Source organism: Arachis ipaensis, chromosome B05 (genome assembly GCF_000816755.2).
Source record: "Arachis ipaensis cultivar K30076 chromosome B05, Araip1.1, whole genome shotgun sequence".
Lineage (NCBI taxonomy): Eukaryota > Viridiplantae > Streptophyta > Magnoliopsida > Fabales > Fabaceae > Arachis > Arachis ipaensis.
This window is the reverse complement of record NC_029789.2, coordinates 106657142-106680086: the sequence shown is the minus strand read 5'-3', so window position 1 is coordinate 106680086 and position 22945 is coordinate 106657142. Positions and strand designations below refer to the sequence as shown.

Genomic DNA, 22945 nt, shown 5'->3' with positions numbered 1-22945 from the left:
TTTCTATGCCACTTACTTTAACCCGCACTTTACTAACTCACTAACTTTAATTTACTAATTTCTTTTTCAAATTCTACCCATACTAACCCTTTTAATCTATTTTCTGATTATTTTCACTTTCCTCTAACTTTCTAACCATGGCATATTGATTATTTTTCCATTTAACATAAATTCAATCATATTTCATATACTCATTTTCCTTATTTTACTTCTCCTTTGCCGCTTTGAGTTTCCTTTGTTTAATTGCCTATTTGCTTTCCTATTTTATCCATATCCTGGTTTTCTGTTTTTCAGGATGTCTGCCTCACAGAGGAAAGGCAAAAGCAAGGCTACTGGCAAGCGCAAGCGAGGATATTCCTCCCAGTCCATCATTGCTCTAATGCATGATTCTTCATGGCGGGAGAAGAACTTCACACAGCAGGAGAAAGCTGACCAGCTGCTCCCTGCAAATGATCCTATCAAATTTGCAAACCGGTACTGTGAATTGAGGTACCCAACTTTTGCAAACTCCAGAAATCTATACCTGGAACGAAGTCTGAAGATTCCAGAAGCCCTTCAGCAGTACACCGCTGAGCAAATCAAGCAATGGGGCTGGTTCTTTCTGGAGAGAACATTGACAGAGGTCAATTCCTCTTGGGTCCGGGAATTCTACTGCAACTACTACCTCACCACCCTAGATGCAGTGAACCTGAGAGGAAAACAAATTCTGGTCACTGAGGAGGCCTTAGAGGACATTCTCCGGCTCCCAGCCAAGTCCGATCAGCCTGATGGTTATTAAAAGGCTGAGGAGGACATGCGTCAGATGCAGTTTGATTGGGATGCTGTAAAGGCACGGATAGCTCTCAACCCGACAGTCCCTTGGGAGATGGGTCAGGACACCACCATGCCTAGAGGGATCAAGAGAGCGTACTTAAACGATGAGGCTCGGTTATGGCATCAGATCTTGAGTAATTATGTGATGCCGAGTACTCACGAGACGGAGATCCCGGCTGCTATGATCACCCTCCTTTGGTGTGTGCTGGAGGGTAAGGACCTTTATCTGCCACGTTTCATTCGGCACTATATGGCCAGGGTCCACGTCCGAGGCACCCTCCCTTTTCCATATCTGGTTACACAGCTTGGCTGTCGAGCTGACGTGCCATGGGAGGATGCCGATGAGAGACCACCAGCGACGGATTGCAGGAAGATCATTCCGCGCAGCCGGAACTTCTTAGCCCTGGGCCACAGACCACCACCATTCACTGCTACTGATGAGTCAGCCCCACCATCTGCTGGACCCTCTTCCTCCACTGCTGCTCCACCTACCCCTACTACCACCACTGCACCTCCACCTGCCACAGAGCCCGTCTATCATCTGGTGCACCGCTTGTTCCGACGAATTGACCAGATGGAGCGTCGCAACAAGCGGCGCTATGAGCACCTAAAGCTGATGATACGATCCGGTGACATTCCTTCCGAGCCCGACACACCGTCCGAGGCATCTGAGGAGGAGGCGGATGCGCCCGAGGCAGAGACCCATCCCCAGGAGGCAGCACCAGTCGCACCACAGGCAGCGGTCCCACATCAGATTGAGGCTGCGGATCTTGAGATTCCGATCCAGTCAGCACCGCCTCCACAGCAGCCAGACCCTCAGCCCATCACCACTGAGACTCCAGCTACCATCCCTCCCAGTGATGACACTCCTTCACACCAGGCTTGATTGAGCATCGGAGACGATGCTTCCTTTTAAGTGTGGGGAGGTCGTCATCTCTGGCGTTTATTTTGGTGAACCACTACATACTTTTTCTTTTATTTTGGATATTTTTTCTGTATTTCTCTTTTTACTGTTATTTTCTGAGTACTTATACATTGCTTTTATGTATTTTTACTCTATTTTCTGCATTTTGCATCTTTAGTTCATATTTTAGCCATTTAGTTTATTTTAGTTATTTAGTTTAGTTTGCAATTCTGATTTATTAAGTGGATTAATTAGTATAGTTTACCCTTTTTAGCATAAGATAGTATAATTTAAAATTGAAAAATATAAAAAGGAAGTAAGCTAGGAAATTGAACATATCAGATTTAAATCCACAAACCTTATATATAGCATTACATGATGTAGTTAAGCTGACAACATTTCATCAAGGAAGAACATTAAAACTTTAAAAGTTACCCTAAATAATTTTTTTATGAGAATAATGGGAATTTTTAACTAAACCTGTATACAATATATAAATGATATATGATGCTTGAGTTAGAGAACACACAGCCTGTGAGTCTTGAGCTTAATTGTATGGTTGTATTCAAACCATAATTTCATTTCTGTGTGTTTCATTTCTTTTTATTCTGATGTTCTTTACTTTGCTTTAATCTATATGTCCAATTATAGAATATAGAATAGATACATACCAGGAGAATGATTGAGGCCATCATTTGATTTCAGCTCACTTACCCCAAATTAGCCTACCTTTTACATCACCCTTGTTAGCCCCCTTGAGCCTTTTAAAACCCCTTTATTCTATCTAGCCAAATTACTAGCCTTAAGCAGAAAAACAAAAGAAAATTCCAAGTGAATCCTTGGTTAGCTTAAGATAGAAAATCATGAATAGAGTTAAATGTGGGAAACCTTTTAGGAACATGGATGATAGAAACAAAAGGTAGAAAATTTAAAAGGAATAAAATAAATTTGGGAAGCATGCTCATGAGAAAATCTAAGTGATTCAATTACCATGTGCATTAAAAAAAATTTCAGCATTTAATAAAAGGGGATACAAAAGAAATTCCCGAATGCAAAATAAAAACAATGCACATGGGATAAAAATAAAAAGTGAAACATGAGCATGTAACAATAAGTGGGATAATATGGGAGAATGGGTAAAGAAGTTTATCTTGCTAAATATGTATGTTAGGTGAGATCTTAGTCTAATTAAGGATTCACTTATTAGCTCACTTAGCCCTATACATAAATCCTTACCTTTACCTTGGCCCCATTACAACCTCAATTAAAGACCTCATGACTTTTTGGTATGACTATATTCTATAATTGTTGATTGGTTAGATGAAGAACAAAGCTATAAAAAGCAAGAATGAAAAGAAAAATAGAGTGAATAAACCCAATAAACACTGAGTGACTAGAGAGTAAACACAAAATTCAGTGAGGGTTCTATAACTCATCAACATATATCTGTACTTATATTTACTAATTGTTTTGCAAGTTTGTACAATGTTTTCTTTCCCATCTCATTTGCTAAAATGCTTTATTATTTAAGGGCATCACTTTGACCTTAATTATTTACCTTGGATTTAGCATGAGGACATGCTAGTGTTTAAGTGTGGGGAGGTTGATAAACCCATATTTCATGAGTTTTTTTGTGCCTAATTTGAGTGGTTCATACAATCCTTCACCTACTTATTCACATTAATTGCATGGTTTTACTTTCCCTTCCTTATTATGTGATGTAAATGAAAAACATGTTTCCTAAGCTTTAAAATTAATTAATTTAATTACCTTTATTTTCATTCGATGCCGTGATTAGTGTGTTGAGTAGTTTCAGATTTTCTAAGGCAGAATGACTTAAAGAATGGAAAAGGAAACATACTAAAATGGAAGGAGAAAGCAAAACGGAGCTTTAAGGAAACTGGTATCCACGTGATCGCATGGATGACGCGATCGCGTGCCAAGCACGAATCAGCAGCGACGCGGCCGCATGACTGACGCGACCGCGCGCCTTAAGCAGAACGCACATGACGCGGTCGCATGACTGACGCGACCGCGTGGCAAGGAAAAGCTCCAAATGACGCGACCGCGTGACCCACGCGGACGCGTGACAAAGGCCACGTATCAGAATTTACAGAATACGCCCCCAGCGAATTCTGAAGCCCCTTTTTGGCCCAGATCCAAGTACAGACAGCATAGACCAGAGGTTATAAAGTGTGGGAATGCATCCATTCAGAGAGAGCTCGCATATTTTACTTTTCAATGATTTAGATTTAGTTGAGAGGGAGATCTTCTCTCTCTCTCTTAGGATTTAGGATTTCTTCTTGTTTTAAGAGTGACTCTCAATCCAGGTTTTATATTTCTTTGTTTTAAACTTCCCTTTTACTTTATTTATTTATTCCAGTATCTGAGTTGGCTGTTTACCTTTATAATTGGATTTATGAATTTCTCCCATGTTACAGACTGTTATTCGAATTAATGATAATTGAGGTATTTTCAGTTTATGATTGTTCTCTTTAATTTAAGTTACCATTGCTTCCCATCCAAGGATATTTTTATTATTCCAGCAATTTTACTTTTTCCCCTTTTGGTCTTGGTTAAGAATTCAGTAACTCAACAGTTATTAAACTCAACATAATTGATAATCGTTATCTTGCTAATTGAGCTGAACTTAAGTAATCCCAACCTCTTCTTAGGAAATAAATAGGATTCAAAGGTCAATTAAATTAGTCCCTTGACTTTCCTGTGCCCTAGTACAGGTTGATCAAGTGGAGTTTAGATTCAACTTTCATTATAGTTGAGAGAGATAACTACGTTGGACCTCCAACTTCTCTTACCTTGCCAAAAGTCTGCTTTATAGTATTTATTTATTCTAATTGCCATTTACTTTACTTGTCATTCAAATTACTTGCTTCTCATCTTCTAAACCCCGATTACAACCTTTATAGCCAATAATAAGAACATACTTCCTTGCAGTTCCTTGAGAAGACGACCCGAGGTTTGAATACTCGGTTAACAATTTCTAAAGGGGTTTGTTACTTGTGACACCCAACACGTTTGTACGAAGGGATTTTTGTCGGTTTAGAGACTATATCTACAATGCAACTGTTTCTATGAATCTCTTTACTGGTAAAAATCCCGACGTCAATGTTCCTTATGAAATACTTCATAATAGTCGATTCTAATCCGTTTTTCAAGGTACTAAATCTTTTGATTTACTTGGTGAATTTTATGTAATTGTCAACGAAATAATGATAAAACTATTATGTTAATATGTCAATATAATTTCTAAAAAAGGATTGCATTGGAGCCATAGATGGTACTCATAGTCGTGTGAAGGTACCAAGGATAGAAGCCCCTCGTTTTTGCGGAAGAAAAGATCACACCCTATACAAAATGTATTAGCTGCCTGTGGGTTTGATATGAAATTCACTTATGTGTTGTCTGGTTGGGAAGGAACTGCCTCTGACTCGAGAATTTTGAAAGATGCTCTAAGTAGGGAATATCCACTTTGAATCTCCTAAGGTTTGTAATAGTGTAATTTATAAAATTGTCTACATAAATTCAAATTCATAGACACAGTATGTTATACTTTAATTTGTGTATGCAACTGTTGTAGGAAAATTTTATCTAGACGATGTTGGATTTATGTTAAAGCCTGTGATACTTACACCATATATAGGTATTCAGTATCATCTAAAAGAGTATTCAGTATGTGAGCTCCAAAATCCAAAAGAACTATTCAAAAGATGCTTCGGAGTTCTAAAGAAAAGATTCCCAATTATAGCTGGCGATACTGAACCTTATTATTCATTTGAAACTATGAGAGACATTTTTTGGCATGTTGTATATTGCATAACTTTTTGATGGGTGTCGATGTTGATCAATCTATAATTGATGCAGTTAACCGAGAATTGCTACAAGAATGCAACATAGATAGATCACAATCAAATCAACAATGTGATGAGGAATATAGATATACAGCAATGCTACGAGATAATATTGCAGCTGAAATGTGGAATGTGTATCAAACTTTATAAGTGATTATGTGATTATATGTTTCCTTTATATGAATATGTAAATATCTGTATTTTACAGTCAAAATTGTTTAATTAGATTTTTTTAAGGGATTTTTTTACAGGTTAAATAATGCCAAATAAAGAAAATAAAACAACAGAAGCTAATCAACCTTCTAAAGACAACTTAAGATGGTCTGATGAGATGGATGAAGTTCTGCTGAATGCATTAGTAGAAGAAGCATTGAAAGGTAATAGATATGATGGCTCGTGGACAACTGAAGCATATGCCAATGTTGTGAAGACTTTGAGTATAGCAATAGATCCACACATAACAAAGAATCACATTAAGAATAGAATGAAGACATTGAAAGATCATTTTGCTGAGGCATATGACTTATTTCATCACTTAAGTGAATTTGCGTGGAATCCTGTTATTAGACAGTTTGAAGCTGAAGAAGAAGTGTGGCAATACTTTATTAAGGTATCTTATACTTTTTTATTACTTATACGAATGACCAAGTTAGTCACAAAATAATTTTAACATTTCTTTATGCAGGAGAAACCACATGCAAAAAAATGGAAGAAAATGCAAATTAAGCATTATGATACTTTGAAGTTGTTTGGAGCTGATAGAGCTACCGGTAAAGGGGCTGCTACTTCACGAGAAAGAATTCAACAACTTGATAGAGATTCCATTGATTTGAATGACTCATTTGAAAATATTAGATTTTCTAACATAGATATTAATATGGGACATGATACCCCAACATTTTCTGCTAATTTAGATTCACCAAGTGCTCCTCATAGTCAGCCAAATCAATTAGGTGGGACTTCAACGTCAAGAGGAACAAAGCATAAGTCTCCTATGAATGATTTTTTGGAGGTACAATATGAGAAAGTTGTTTTGGGAATTACTACCATGGCCGATGCTGTCAAAGAGGGTAGTTATCTGTCTAGCAAGCTACATGACGTAGCTCAGAGGCAGGTTGAATCAGTTGAGAGACAAGCTTCTGTGGCTGAGAGGCAAGTTTCGGTTGCCGAAAAACAAGTCTCATTAATTGAAAGACAAGTTGCAATTGCTGAAAAAGGGTTGGCTATTATGCAACAAAGTAGACCCTGCCTTTACAACAAATCAGATGTATGGGATATGTTGACTTAATTGGGTCTGATAGGTTCAACTCGGATACTGTGTTATAAGTTTTTATGTGAAAATGAGCAGAAAAAGCGCCAAATTTTTGGGATCCCACCTGAAATGCGATTGGATGCTCTTTTTCATTTCATGACAGCTGCTGGTGTTCACTTAGGAGATATGGTACTTTCAGAAAATATCCACCATTACAGGTATAACTTTTATACGCACTTAATTTCTGGTTAATTTGAGGTTATTGCTTTCATTAATTGATTATGTGTTTCTGAGTGTCGTATACTATGGGTATATCTTCATGTATTTAAAGAAGATATCATTTTCTGTTTTATTTATGTTAACCATGGTTGGAAATCACTTTATGTATATATACTTTGAGATTGATTGGTTGTTTTAATAGAAAGACATCGATAAAATAGATTATCATGATCAACTCTGATCTTTGAATTAATTTGTCTTTATTGTATATGCTCGTGCAGGAATCATAATACTTGAAAATGTTTGGGAACAACGAGTACACTGCTTAGTACAAGTAGAAATCGATCATGTGTTAATATCTTTAATTCGGAAAAACTTTATTTTTTTGAAGTAGATGGGTACAGATGGCTCAAGTTATGTAGAATTGATTTTTTAGAAGTAGGCGATGACTCTGACTATGAAGAATTGCCCTTTTGAAAAGTATTATGTGGAGATAAAATAGTACTCTCCCTAGGAGTCCTGGTCGTCGTTACTTTTTTGACATTTTGTTATATGTTTATAAAAATTGTATATGATTTTTTGTCGCACGTAGTAAGAAAGAAATGCTACCCACTTTTGATAATATTTTATTTTGTAAGTATAATTTAGTGAAACTTTTTCTTAAATATGCTTAAGGAGATTAATGATGTAAAGTATGAGTAGTTTTATTATTCTTTTAGGAGGAGGAAGGGTATTAATGTAATTTCACTTAGTTATGATTTTTTCTCTTCTTACTTTTCCTTTCATCCAAACAAAAGAAAATTGTTCTCCTATTTTTTTTTCCATTCATTTTCTCTTCATCCAAATAACATAAAAAAAAAAAATCAACTTTTCCTTTCATTTTCTTTCCTTTTATTTTCTTTTCTCTCATTTTCCATCTTCCATCCAAACAAAACATTAGTAACAAATTCAATCCATTAAGGTTGGGTTTAAATTCTATCTTACCCTATCTATTGCTACCCCTAACTCCATTCTCACTTTTTCTGTCAACATGTTAAAATCTATGGCAGTGGTAGTCCCCCCAATAATGCTCTTTTGCAGCCAGTTTTAATTTTTTTTTTGCAACTGAAACTTTTATCTTCTTCATTCATCCATTTCCGTGCGGATCTATCACCTTTTCTGTCCTCTTTGTGTTGTCTAGACCATCTGCTCCTAATTCAACGTTTGTTCCACATTCAACTATACTTTTTTCGATGTATCTCATGTTATCTTCTTCTTTCTTAACTTTGTTCCCCTTAACTTCTACTTTCCTTCTATACTTGGCTTCTCTTACAAATATCTTCTTATCCCTTAATCACATTCTATTCATATCTGCTATTGCCTTTAAAATCCTTTTTTCCATAGTATATTGTATGAACGCAAATAAATAAATCTTTTCATTCCTTTCCTTCTATGACAGATATATGTCATTTATCCGACATATCCATTTAAACATATGGAACAACTCTTTCTTGGAGACATCTTTTGGTAGATTATCCACAAAGACCATGAACGATTCACTCTTCAATCATTAGTACTCCTTTTGATTCTAAACCCTCGGATCCTTTTTATAGTGTTGTGGTTGCCTAATTCTACCTCACCTTGTGTTTCCCATCTCTCTCGTTCTCTCATTGTTTTAGTGCCACTTAATTAATAAAGTAGGACTTGGGACTTGAGAAACTTCACCTGTAGTCTTTTCTGAATCACAATATACAAAAGCAGAGATGTAATTTACTTTAGAAGCCGTTGCTTGTTCGGGAAAGCTACATAGTAACCTATCGCTTTGCTCTTCGATCTCGCTACTCGCCCCTATTCGATAAGTAAAGGAGAGGGCTTAACGCTCCTGCGCAAGGACAAGTCAACATGCAGTTTTTTATTATGACAAATATCCTTTCATTTTATGTTTACTCTTTTATATACTAGTGGATTGATAGTCTTATTGTTTTGTTGATCATTTATAACTTGTATCACGTGTAGTTTCAATGAAGCCAAATTTGTTTGTTGCTGCACATGTTGGATCACTGGAACTGTTAATCGAATATCATCCATGCTAGTTCTCCCTTTAAGTATATGCACTCCAAACATGATATCATGATTCTTTAGCTTCGGTTGTGTCTATACATTCCAGATATACTTGAAAAAGAAATCACTATTTGATTCCATTCTTTTCCTAGAAGCTCTTCATTGGCATAGCCTTCTAAGTCATAAATATAAATATGGCTGGGACAAATCCTGACACTAATGTCAAAGAATCTGAAGTGAACATTGTCATTAGTGAACAGTGTTATTCAATGAAAAAGTGAGCAATCATTTGCAAAATCTTCCTTCAAAAGAAAAGACAAAAGATATGGCAGGGATCTTGTTATGAAACCAGAACAAAATTATTTGTCCACTGCTCTGATGCTCAAACCAATTTGGAATCCTTGTTTCTAGCAAATTGAATGTCTTGTTTCCTCCTTCTTCATGCAATTTTTTCTAGTCAATAATAATTTTATAATCAATTATTAATTTGGGATTTCATTAGTAATGTAAAAAATAACTAAAATAGATAGATACCTTATTCAATAACATCCTCTTAGTTGAGCAACTGAGAAAACACAGTAACTTGCATAGAAGCATTCTACGTTGCATTGGGTGGGATCCCACTAACTTCTTCAAGTAACTTGCAGCCATCCACCAAAAGAAACCTCAAAAAGCAACAATATTTGACGCAAGCTGGCAGAACTGTGAAACTACTATCTGACAAGTCTAATAATTTCACATTCAAAAACCGAGAAAGAAATTTTTTGAAGGAATTCATTTGATAGATTTCAAGCTCGCAAATAAACTTGTGTTGTGGTATTAGTTGACAATACTGGCACTACTGAGTTCACTTGCACTTCTTGTTGATCTTCCTCTTCTTCGCTTGGTAATAGCAAATCTTTATATTCTCAAAGTTTCAAGTCATTAAGTTCTGGCATCATGACAATGCTGCTTGGCAATTGAATGATTCCACAATAATACAGACCCGAGTAAGATTACAAATGGAATAAGGCAATTCTTTTATAGAAGTTTCATGCAAATCGAGCTGTGTTATTTTTTTCATTTTCTCTAATATTCTAGGAAAACTCTCAAGATTTGTAGAAAAAGGATTGAATCTAGGGCCATTTTTTGTGCTTTTTAACTTAAACATCAAAATAAATTTAAAACTTAGTTGATTTGGTGTCTGCAAAAATAATTATGTAAAAGACATTTTATTTTTGTCTCATAAAATTTAAAAAGACAAAGCAGAAAAAAAGAGCTTGCACCATCATATATCTTGGTTTAGTCACTTAGTATAATGTAATTTACATTCAATTTCCACCATAACAATAGTAGAATTTTTACTATAATTTCAGAGAAATTACATTTACCAATTCTTTAGAATTCTTCTTAATCCTAGTAAGGAACACACAAACTTCTAACTAAGCTTGTCACCACTAAACTAACTTAGCTTAGACTTTAACATTAAATACTCTCTTAACTTAACAAAAAAAAAATTTCTCAAACTCATGACATAAAATATAAAAATACATTAAAAGAGTTTGGCATATTAATGACATTTTCTTTAAGTTAAATTCTGTTTATTTTTTCTCTCTATAGCTTTTACATATTCCCATATTTACCTTTTTTTCTAGTTAATTAATATATACATTAAATGAACTATTATTTGAATTTTTTATTTATATTCTTTATTTTTTATTTTTTTATAGGTGATTTTATTAAAAATGTCAAGACAATGTCTTATAAATTAAAAATATAAACGGAAAGTATAAAGTATATTTTGAAGTATTGGTTGTTTAAAAAAAAATGTGCATATATTTCCTTATAAATTTGGTATTTTTGTTTATTGTATTAGATCTTTTTCTTGCTTAAAATCAAATACTTTATATATTTTTATTTTATACCGTTATTTAGCATTTATATAAATAATAAATTGATTTCTTAAACTAATTTATATTTTTCTTTTTTTTAAGCCAATGTTTTATTTTTTTTTTCTGTTAATAACACATGGTTACGCTCATAATACAAAATTAGTGCATTTTCTATCTTTTCTTTGGTTTATCAATTAGTTGTGAAGTTTCTAAAAGAGAGACACCTTGTTACCCTTAACAAGCTCCATAGTTTTTCTGCAAAACAAAGAGAGAGAGAAAGAGAAAGAGAGAAAAAATAGAACAAACACGAAGAAGGAAAGAAAATACATAACTCTTTTTTTTCTCTCTTTCCAAAAGAAAATCTCGATCTTCATTTGTCCTCTCTTCGTGTTTCTTCCCATTTTTCATTTCTTCTTCATCATTTCCCTTTTCTCACGAAATTTCATTCCTTTTCAAAAATTTAAAAAGAAATTCCTTTTGAACGAATTCCAGTTATTAAACTGTTTTGTTCCCTCATTATTGCACCGTGGTTTCTGTGAAAATAGCGTATGCTTGAATTCGTCACGTCCAAAACAAAAAAGATACAATGCGCAAATCTCTTGGAAGGTCAAAATGCAAGATCCAATCCAATTCTTTGCTCAACCCTTTCGCCTTCTTCGAATCCTTCCTATTATTGTTCTTCATGCACGTGTGAAACCGTTAGAGAATTTATCAAATGCCATAAATTTTCAGGCTTATTTTGTGCCAGCCTCTATTTTGGTGCAAAGATGTTTCTATGAGGGAGTTGAAGATATAACACAAAGGGGAAATAGTTTCCAATTCGGGTTGTGAATAACAACCAAAATTCTAATCGAGTCATTATATTAGTTTGACTCCTCCCTTTTTTCTGCATATAGAAAGAAAAAACAAGACATTGAAATAAAAATGAGGAAGGGTACTAGAAAATTAAGAAAGCTACGTCTGAGCAAGATCTACACTTTCGCATGTGGTAAGAAATCATTACTGAATGAAGAACATTCTCGAATTGGAAGTCCTGGCTTTTCAAGGGTGGTTCTGTTGAATGAGCCTTCAGAGAGCTCTGAAAATGCTTCTGGGAACAACAATGACAACCACCACTATGCAGATAATGTTGTGAGATCCACAAAGTACACTGTTGCAAATTTCTTACCCAAGTCACTATTTGAGCAGTTTAGGAGAGTGGCAAATTTCTTTTTCTTGGTGACCGGTGTATTGTCCTTTACCAAGCTTGCGCCTTATACAGCTGTCAGTGCCATTCTGCCCTTGATTGTTGTCATTACTGCAACAATGGTCAAAGAGGGTATTGAAGATATGCGTCGCAAAAAGCAGGTACTACATTCATAAACAGTTATTTAAAGCTAAATGTTGGATTTATTACTTTAATACTTAATTTAAATTCAATTTGAATCTTACATTATTTTTAACAAAAATACTATGTACACATACAAAATTAATTATCAAATTAGTCATTATGTATTTGTATATAAATATTTAATTTATTTTTAATATATATTTTATACTGCTTACTGACTTTGGTAGCTGATTTTATTGTCCACATAACATAGTCGATTAATTTAACCTTTTTTTTCTTCGTAATTTTTATTAGATCTCTATAAAGATTGATAGTACTATTTTTCTAAAATAAGATCAGTTTCATTTTATCAATCAATTTCAATGTAAATTTTAATTCTGAAGTCGCTAATTTGTTGTAAGTGTAAAAAATGAGACACCAAAGCATTCCATTATAGTACCTGTTTTTATCTTTTTTATTTTTAGTTGGAAGGAAGTGATTTCATAAATGAGTCTTGCATTGGTGTTAAAAGAAAGTTATTATGTGATAGTAGATAACTTTCCTAGTCGGAATATGAGCATTGCAGGATATTGAGGTGAACAATAGAATAGTGGAAGTGCATAAAGGGGATGGAGTTTTTGAATGTACTGAGTGGAAGAACCTAAAGGTGGGTGACATAGTTAAGGTTGAAAAGGATGAGTTCTTCCCTGCAGACCTACTACTTCTTTCATCAAGTTATGAGGATGCAGTTTGTTATGTTGAGACCATGAACTTAGATGGAGAAACAAACTTGAAGTTGAAACAAGGCTTGGAAGTTACTTGCTCCTTAACGGAAGACAACTTGAGTGATTTCAGAGCTTCAATCAAATGTGAAGACCCCAATGCAAACTTGTATACATTTGTTGGAAGCATAGAGTTTAAGGAGCAAGTTTATGCACTTTCTCCCCAGCAGCTTCTCCTAAGAGATTCCAAACTGCGCAACACGGACTACATATTTGGAGCTGTCATCTTCACCGGTCATGACACAAAGGTTATCCAAAACTCGGTTTCTCCACCTTCCAAGAGAAGCAAGATCGAGAGGAAGATGGATCGGGTTATCTATTTCATGTTCTTAATCTTGTTCCTAATGGCATTTGTTGGATCAGTTTTCTTTGGCATTGAAACTAAACAAGACTTGAACAATAATGTGATGAAAAGATGGTATCTAAGGCCAGATGATTCTACAATTTTCTTTGATCCGAAAAGAGCACCTGCTGCTGCTTTCTTCCATTGTTTAACAGCCTTAATGTTATACAGCTTCTTTATTCCGATCTCATTGTATGTATCCATCGAAGTTGTTAAGGTCCTTCAGAGCATTTTCATAAACCAAGATATCCTAATGTATCATGAAGAAACAGACAAGCCGGCTCATGCCATCACTTCCAACTTGAATGAGGAACTCGGCCAAGTTCACACAATTCTTTCTGATAAAACTGGAACTCTCACTTGCAATTCAATGGAGTTCATCAAATGTTCTATTGCCGGAGTCGCTTATGGTCGTGGAGTCACAGAGGTCGAGAAGGCCATGAACAGAAGAAATGGATTGGAATTTGATGACTTAAGAAACTCTCCTGATAGAAAGGCACCAATCAAAGGTTTTAATTTTACAGATGAAAGGATCATGGATGGAAATTGGGTTAATGAGCCTCATGCAAATGTTATCCAGAATTTCTTTCGATTATTGGCAATTTGTCATACAGCTATACCAGAAATTAATGAAGACACAGGAAATATCTCTTATGAAGCTGAATCTCCAGATGAAGCAGCATTCGTCATTGCCGCCAAAGAACTTGGCTTTGAATTCTACAAAAGGACTCAGACTAGTTTATCAATCTTTGAGTTGGATCCTGTTTCTCAAGAAAAAGTTAAAAGGCAAGCTTCTTTGTTTTTATATTATTTGTTTCTTTGTATGTTTGCCAATCAACTTTTTAAGGTGAATTCTTGTTGGAAACCTACATGAATTACATATTAACCATTTTGGTCTTTCAAAACAAAACATCAAGTGTCCCCAACGTTGTTGCTAGACCAATTAAAAACTACAAGGAGTGGGATTGTGTCAATTCCAACAATAATTAATGACAATGTTAGAGATAACGAAGAAATTAAAGATTTTTTTTTCACATATGTTTCATCTTGTTGTCTTGAGTTTTTTTGTTTAAAAAAAAAATTATTGATATGATAGGTAAATTGTATCAGTAATGTACATTTCTGGATTAAAAATTATTGACTAAATTTTCTTTGATGACATCTAACTTCTAGTTTATGCATTGGCATAAATGGTGGAAAAAGTTGTCCCTATTGTTTTGGATAAGACAATTTTGTAATCTAGCACTTTTTAAGCTTCTTTGTTGATTTTCTATTATTTGCCTATTATTTTTTTTGTTGTCTTTCAATTTAAGGAATTCACTTGTAAAGAAAATACATTTACGATGTTATATTCCAAATTTTCTTATTGTTTATAGCTACTGCTTTTGGAATTTTCAATTTTCAAGGTAAGATTGATTAATACACCATATATGTACTGACTAATCATATTTTACAGGACATACATGCTTCTCCATGTTTTAGAATTCAATAGCACAAGAAAGCGAATGTCAGTCATAGTAAAAGATGAAAAGGGAAGAATTTTGCTACTTTGTAAAGGTGCTGACAGGTTTGTGATATTTTTTAAAAATAAAAGTAATTTAAAGATACAATAATATAAAATTATATTTTTGTTCATTTATTATGCTAAAACATATTTACTTTTGCTTGAAAAAAATTGCCTAACACAATAAATTTTTGAATCACTTAATGGGTTCAAAGTTCAAACACACACTATATACATTTAATATTCGATATGCAAACTTTGCTTATGTCATTTTTATTTTCCTTGGAAGTGTCATGTTTGAAAGACTTGCAAACAATGGAAGAAAGTTTGAAGAGAAAATCTTGGAACATGTACATGAGTATGCCGATGCAGGTTTGAGGACATTGATACTAGCGTTCCGTGAACTTGATGAAGAAGAATACAAGGAGTTTCATGATAAATTTACCGAAGCAAAAAATTCAGTTTCAGCAGATCGAGAAACAATGATTGAGGAAGTATCAGATAACATCGAGAGGAATATGATTCTACTTGGTGCCACTGCAATAGAGGACAAGCTCCAACACGGGGTACGTTAGGGGGATAGAATTTAGGGCTTATAATTTAGAAGGTAGAGGTAAAAGATTTATGACGCAGAGTCAAAAATTTAAGATAAGTAAAATAAAAAAAAAATGATTAATATTGGCCGAAAAAAATTAATTTCCTAGCATTATTACTCGTATTTATCATATGAAATAGGACTTCAAAATGATGCTTCTATGTTTTGCTAGGTTCCGAATTGCATTGACAAGCTTTCTCAAGCAGGAATTAAAATCTGGGTTTTGACAGGGGATAAAATGGAGACTGCCATCAATATTGGGTATGACATTTTGGTTATGCAGTTTTTATAGTGGCTTCAGCATGAAAATTATTTTTCAAGATGTTTGACTACAACATACACTACAGTTTTGCTTGTAGTTTACTTAGAGAAGGAATGACGCAAATCATAATTCATTTGGATACTCCAGAAATTCGATCACTAGAGAAGGTTGGAGATAAGAGAGAAATTTTCAAGGTAAAAATAAATTCCAGCCTTAATTTTATGTTCTTTTACCCTAAATTTTATGTGCTAACCCATCAACTCATGGGTTTTGACCCAATCCAACTAGAAAATATGGGTTGGTTCAAACTCGAAAAAATAGCATCCCATGATTTTGGTAGACAGGTACAGCCTACTAGTAAAAGCAATACAAATATCTAACAAAAGCAATAGGGATGGCAAAATTTCCCGAGACGCGGGGATCCCTGCGGGGACTGCCCCGAATGGGGATCCGATTGTGGGGAATTTTCCCCGCGGGGATGGGGATGGGGGACAAAATTCCCCCGAAGCAGGCGTGGGGACCCGAGCGGGGATCCCCGCCCCGTCCCCGCTATTCCCCGAAATTTATGAATTCCTTAAATTATCCTTAATAGTTTATTTCTCATATATGTTTTTTAGTCATTTCTCACACATACATATATAGAAACCCAAAACTCCTAATCTTTATTTGCATAACCCTTCTTCAATTCAGAGATCTCTAAGGCTGTCCATACTCCATCTAACCTCTCTGCAGCCACCCCCTCGTCACCCTTCTCACTGAATCGTCACACCTCACCGTGCCATCACCTTTATCGCGTCGTAATTTCTATTTGCGGCGTTCTTTTTCATAACTCTGCCGTCGTGTCCATTCTCCTCTCTATTGCCACGTCTCTTACCTCGTCCACTGCTTTGTCGTTTGACTCGTCGTTGCGTCCCCCTATTGCGTTATTTCGAGAGAAGTCACCATCGTATCATTTAGACTTTTTGTATAAAATCTTGCAGTTTTTGTATAAGATAGATACTTGCAACTCTATTCATATGGAAATTAATAATTAGTTAGAACTATTATGTAGATGGGGAATGGGGTCCCCGCGGGGAATGGGGCCCCGTGAGGAATGGGGATGGGGAGCAATATTCCCCCACGGCGGGGAATGGGGCGGGGATGGGGAGCAAATCTGAGGGCGGGGATGGGGAGCAGGGAGGCATCCCCCGCCCCCACCCCCGCCCTGCCCCATTGACATCCCTAATGATGCACTTTTTTCAATCTCAGGAACGTAATTGGTGAGTATAAGAAGAGAATCTTTAATAAAACACAAATTATACATACACCAGCAGCCAAAATAATAAAACTTACAAATAAGAGATAAGAAAATGAAAATATCTAAAATTCAGAATTACTTTGTAACAACAAATTTTATTTTTATAGACTCATACCAATGATCCAACTATTCAAAATGAAGAACCAAATAATCAGTCTAAATTTTAGGCCAATCTAATGGTAAATAAACAAAAAAATTGTTGTTAAAAAATGACAGCTCTGCACAAAAAACAGATATAATATTTTCACTCTTCTCTCGTTCTATAGTTGTTCTCTCTCACTCACAATAATCTCCCAAAAACCTAATTAGAGAATTGCAAGTGGGTGCAAAGAAAAAATTTCAAATTTTTTATTTGGGCGAGAAGAGAAATCAGTTCAATTGATTTGTGGGTGGATTTAATCATATATAACCTATGCCACCCACCAATAATGTAATCTTAAAACAAAGAAAACAATATATATATATATTTTTTGTTAGTTGATGGCAAAAAACAAATATATATATTATAATATTTCATTTTAAAAAAGATGAAAAGGACTAATACTGTTGTAAAAATTGGACTTTGTCATTGATCAAGTACGCATAATTTCTATATATACCTTCTTATAGTTACACACATATATATAATTCTTTTAAGGTGGAAAGAATTAAGGTCGAAAGGTTAAAAAAAATGACAAAAAGAAAACTTACCCAACCCAACCCACATACGTCTTTTAAGCGGTGTTTGTTTATATAGACAGGACACTGAGATAGAGATACAGAGACACAAAATCATGTTTGACAAAAGAGACAGAGTAACACGAATTATGGCCCGAACCGATCCGAAATAATGACTGGGTCTATTTTTGAGACCCTAACCCAACCCTAGACATGATGAAATCACACCAAATTAACATCTAAAGAGTTTGTGGCCGGGCCGAGTCTTCGGGTCAGGCCGCGTCGGACCATGAACACCCCTAACGTCCATACATATAATGATATGGTCCACTTATTTACTTTCAATATATTCTTCAATACGCTCCTTTATTTATCTTTTTTATTTTTTATGTCTTCCTTTTCACGTTATAAATCGTCTTTGTTGCTCGTGTTTTATGGAATTCACTAGAATTCAAATGTCTTGATGAAACTATAAAGCTATGATAATTTTGTTCCAACTTATATTATATCTTAGGCTTCAAGAAAAAGTATTCACCGTCAACTATCACAAGGTGCTCAACAAATTGCAGCTGCTAGTGGAACCCCTGAGCAAGCATTTGCTCTAATTATTGATGGCAAATCACTTACTTATGCTTTAGAGGATGATATGAAGGACTTACTTCTGGATTTAGCAACTAAATGTGCATCTGTTATTTGTTGTCGCTCATCGCCAAAACAGAAAGCATTGGTATGTTTTGGTCTATTGGGTTTCTTCTCCATTTGGCATCATCTCTTTTTTATTCTACTCCTTATGATAAGAATTTTAAGAGTAATATTCCAAGTCAACCTAAAGAATTTTTAGTTAAACACTTATTATTCAACAAATTTTAATGGCCAATTAGTCTCCAAACTTTTATTTTGTTATACAAATTGGTTCTCATATTATATTTTGCCTTTTTAAAAGGACTGATTTAAAAATGTTAAAAATGCTTAAAGACTATTATGTCTTTACTAAATAAACAATAAAGACTAATTTGTCTAACTTCTTAAAAACTAATTTGGTGATTAAAATTTGTTGATGATCACGACTAAAAATTCGTTAGGAACTGATTTAGAATATTACCCTCATTCTAATTATATTGTTAAAAAGGCTGGCTTAAAATAATTTTTCTTGGTTATTCTTTTAAAGGTGACCAGACTTGTAAAATCTAGAACCGGTAAAACTACGTTAGCTATTGGGGATGGAGCTAATGATGTGGGAATGCTTCAAGAAGCGGACATAGGGATTGGAATCAGTGGTGTTGAAGGAATGCAGGTTATTCACAAAAAAAAAAAGGATAAATTGTTCTCGTTTTGCTCTTTTCGTTGGTCTTTGCTTCCATTTCCTTTGTTTTTATTGCATGTTGTTATTTGTATCTTACAGGCTGTTATGTCCAGTGATGTTGCAATTGCACAGTTTTGTTATTTGGAACGACTACTTCTTGTGCATGGACATTGGTGTTACCGAAGAATCTCATCAATGGTATAGGCAACAATAAATATATTAGGAAAAGTATATTTTTTTTCTTAACATTTTGGGGTGATTTCAATTTTCTTCCAAACATTTTCTTTTTCTATTTTTATCTCTTAGCATCTTCAATGCAGTTTAATTTTCAAATCATTTTAAAAACTAAAAAGTAATATAAAAGTAATGGAAAAGTATAGGGTAGCAAGCAAAAATGCTGTTAGTAACATTGCGGGATTGAAAAGTAATTATATATGTTATTAAGGTTAGGATAAAAAATAAAACCAAAATAATGATTAGGAACAAAGTCGAAATCACCCCTAAAAGGTCACCTTGACTTTTATTTGGTATATTAACTTGCTCATTCTTCTTATTACAGATATGTTATTTCTTTTACAAGAATATCACATTTGGCTTCACTTTATTCTTGTTTGAGGTCCATGCGTCGTTTTCTGGAGAACCTGCATATAATGATTGGTTTTTGTCTCTGTATAATGTCTTTTTTTCGTCACTTCCAGTCATTGCCCTTGGGGTCTTTGACCAGGATGTATCAGCCCGGTTTTGTTTGAGGGTAAGCTTATTGTTCAAATATTTTATTAGGGTTTTCATGTTTCTAATAATGTTTTTCAAATGAAAATTCAATAGCCCTATTTTGGTTGACAGAATAGCAAAGATAGAGAGTCCATATAAAGAAGCTAGAAAAAAAACTTGCAATAATTTGTACATGATTAGGCCTTTCTTGACATATTGATTGATGAGTAAATTTCCTTTTTGATTTTTATCGTTTGTCGTAAAGACAAAATGCCTTTTCACAATTCAAAAATTTTAATCAGTTTTTAATTATTCAAGTGATTAGTTTAAGAAGCCTTTAATACATCAGTAAATTACTATTTATAGGAAGTATTTAGACCAATTATTTGAATGGTTGAAAACTAATTAAAAATTTTTAAATATGGAGAGACGCTTTGTCTTTTAGACAAATGATTAGGAATTAGAAAAGACATTTATTCTTGATTGCTTTTTAACTCTCATGGTGACTTTTCGATATTATCTTGACATTGACATAATAGAAATATGATATGGTTCGTGTTGAACACTTTACACACTAGCCTTAAAAAGTCTGGTGTAATCTTTCACTCTTGATCAAGTTTGTGGGATTTGAATTAGGCTTATTCAGTTTTGGTATCCAGAGAGCCCATTATAAAGGGAAGTAAATAGAACCCTTTCCATGTTGATCACTTGTATCTTACCATGTAAATAAATCCTCATGCTTATATGAAGTAAAATTCACTAATCATTGATTTATCTTATATTGGTTTCTGGTTTTCATTTCTTCGATAATCGGTTTCTGTTATTTTTTTATTGATGTGGCAGTTTCCTATGTTATATCGAGAAGGTGTAGAAAACATCCTCTTTAGCTGGCGTCGAATACTTAGTTGGATGCTTAATGGATTTATTAGCTCCATACTAATTTTCTTCTTCTGCACAAAAGCTATGGAGATTCAAGCCTTTGATGAAGGAGGAAGAACGGCAGGAAGAGATATACTAGGAGCAACAATGTACACTTGTGTGGTTTGGGTAGTAAACCTGCAAATGGCACTTGCTGTAAATTACTTCACCCTGATTCAACATGTTTTAATATGGGGCTCCATTGTTATCTGGTATATCTTCCTCCTTGCCTATGGAGCAATGGCCTCATCGTTTTCTGGAAACGCTTACCATGTCTTTGTTGAAACTCTGGCTCCGACTCCATGCTATTGGCTGTTGATATTTTTTGTGGTAATCACAACTCTTGTACCATACTTCACTTTCTCAGCACTACAGATGCGATTCTTTCCCATGTATCATGAAATAGTGCAGTGGTTAAGGCACAAAGGAAAGACGAATGATCCCGAGTTTTGCGCTATGGTGCGGCAAAGTTCATTGAGGCCGACAACTGTTGGATCAACGGCACGCAGAGTGGCCAAGACTAACAGCCTTAGAGGCAGCTTCACTGACCATAGATGATATCTATATTTTTGACTATTCTTTTTTCCATATTCAAAAAAGAAATGTAGTTTTGTGTATAGAAAGTTGAAAATATATTTGTTGTGCATATAATTTTTGAATTGCTTACTCACTACAAGGGAATGTTGCTTGTATATCCACTTTCATGGTAAGCGCATAATGCACAAAACCTTTTTTCATTTTGGGGGATTGTTTTTTTGTGGATTGGGGGAGTTGAAGTTTGATTGCAGAATGGAGAATAAACTATCTATTTGTTTTATTTGTTAATTTGTCTTCGTCACGGAGTAAGTATTATTTCAAATGGTTCTGCTAAGATTTTTAACTTAATAGAATTTCTATACCGTCAAGATCAACGTTTTTTTACATATACCACAATTTCCTTCCTAACCCAGAGTCATCAAACAAAGTTAAGTTCTTCTCTATCTTTTTCTCTTAGCATTACTTCCCTACAGAAAGTGGAGGAAATTTAATTGGTTCTGCTCTTTTGAGTAATGAAGAGAGCAAAGTTCTGAAAATCGGACCGATCATCGAACCGTTTTAGTGATTGGTTCATTAGTTTATTAGTCCAATCGATTCAATCGTGGTTCAACTAAAATAACCGTTTTATAATAAAATAATAAATAAAATATAAATAAACACACTAAAATTAATAAAAACTAACTATATTTAACTAAGATTAACAAAATTTTCAAACATAATTTTAACAAGATCAACACAATAATTAACGCGCTTTAACAAAAATCAACAGTTTTCAAACCAATTTTAACAAGTTCAGCACAATGCTTATTAACAAAAAAAAAAAAGCATTGAATGAGCACTATTAACTCTCTAATAGCTTAATAACATCCTTTCCTTCCCAATAGTTTCAAAGTAATCTCTAGCTCATCCCACAATAAATTATATCAATTAGAAATTATCAAACCACATTCATTTTGTATGCAAAAACAGTTTTATCATGGAAAGCTTCATTGCAAGAGTGCAAGAATTCGAGTTGGTGTGCAGGTCCTCAGACAACAAATCAATACAAACATTCGAGAAAAAGAAAGACAACACAACAACAACGCAACAAAGAATCAAGAGAACTTTAAAACACAGCAATAACACAACATCTATAGGAACATTTAAAACAAAGCAACAAAAAAAGAAATATCTAAGAATCACCATTGTTGAGAACAATAACTTAAATGTGTATGCTCAAAGATCAAAGGCTAAGTTTCACTGGAAAAGTGAAGAACACCCAAATGAAGGAAACTTCAATCACAGCTTAAACCAAACTTCACAATCCCTTTAAATTAAAGCAGCAAGCAACTTGAGAACTAAAGCAAGGTTAGCAAGGTTAAGTAGTAAACTAAATCAACGTAGTTTTAACAAAGATTAACCGAACTAAATCAACTAATTTTTTATGATTTAATCCAAAACAAGAAAACAGTATTATACAGCATAGGAGTAGAGCTAATCAATGATTCAAATTTCATTCTGAGTAGCACTAATTCTAGCAGAATCTAAAAAAATTATTGAAATCAATGTTCTGAACAAAGATCGAAAAAAAGAGAACAAAAATTTTTAGAAAAATGAAGCCATTGCCTTCGTGAGCTCAAGGAAGATGCATCAATTGTTGAATGAGGAAGAAACACGGAGCCGCAAACGACCGGATAAAGACATGTGGTGTCTGAGCACAATGGATGGCGACGCTGAGTGAGACCCTTGCAGCGGTGGGGGAGTAGCCTAGGGTTTGTGT

The 22945-nt window shown here is 34.4% G+C and overlaps 1 protein-coding gene across 1 annotated transcript; it reads left to right on the top strand.

The window, feature by feature from the left end:
* LOC107640858 (putative phospholipid-transporting ATPase 9) lies at nt 11113-21391 on the top strand. Its single transcript, XM_016344361.2, has 11 exons — nt 11113-12315; nt 12864-14188; nt 14859-14969; nt 15196-15472; nt 15674-15762; nt 15849-15957; nt 18232-18444; nt 18886-19011; nt 19120-19218; nt 19580-19771; nt 20575-21391. Exons 1-11 carry the CDS (start codon nt 11893-11895, stop codon nt 21205-21207), a joined length of 3597 nt encoding a protein of 1198 aa, XP_016199847.1. The 5' UTR covers nt 11113-11892; the 3' UTR covers nt 21208-21391.

What these genes read in the sequence shown, in the direction of transcription:
- LOC107640858 (XM_016344361.2), top strand. Translation starts at nt 11,893, where the DNA reads ATGAGGAAGGGTACTAGAAAATTAAGAAAGCTACGTCTGAGCAAGATC. An exon ending in GTGGTGTTGAAGGAATGCAG is followed by an intron (nt 19,012 to 19,119) that starts GTTATTCACAAA and finishes TGTATCTTACAG; the next exon opens with GCTGTTATGTCCAGTGATGT. An exon ending in ACCGAAGAATCTCATCAATG is followed by an intron (nt 19,219 to 19,579) that starts GTATAGGCAACA and finishes TTCTTATTACAG; the next exon opens with ATATGTTATTTCTTTTACAA.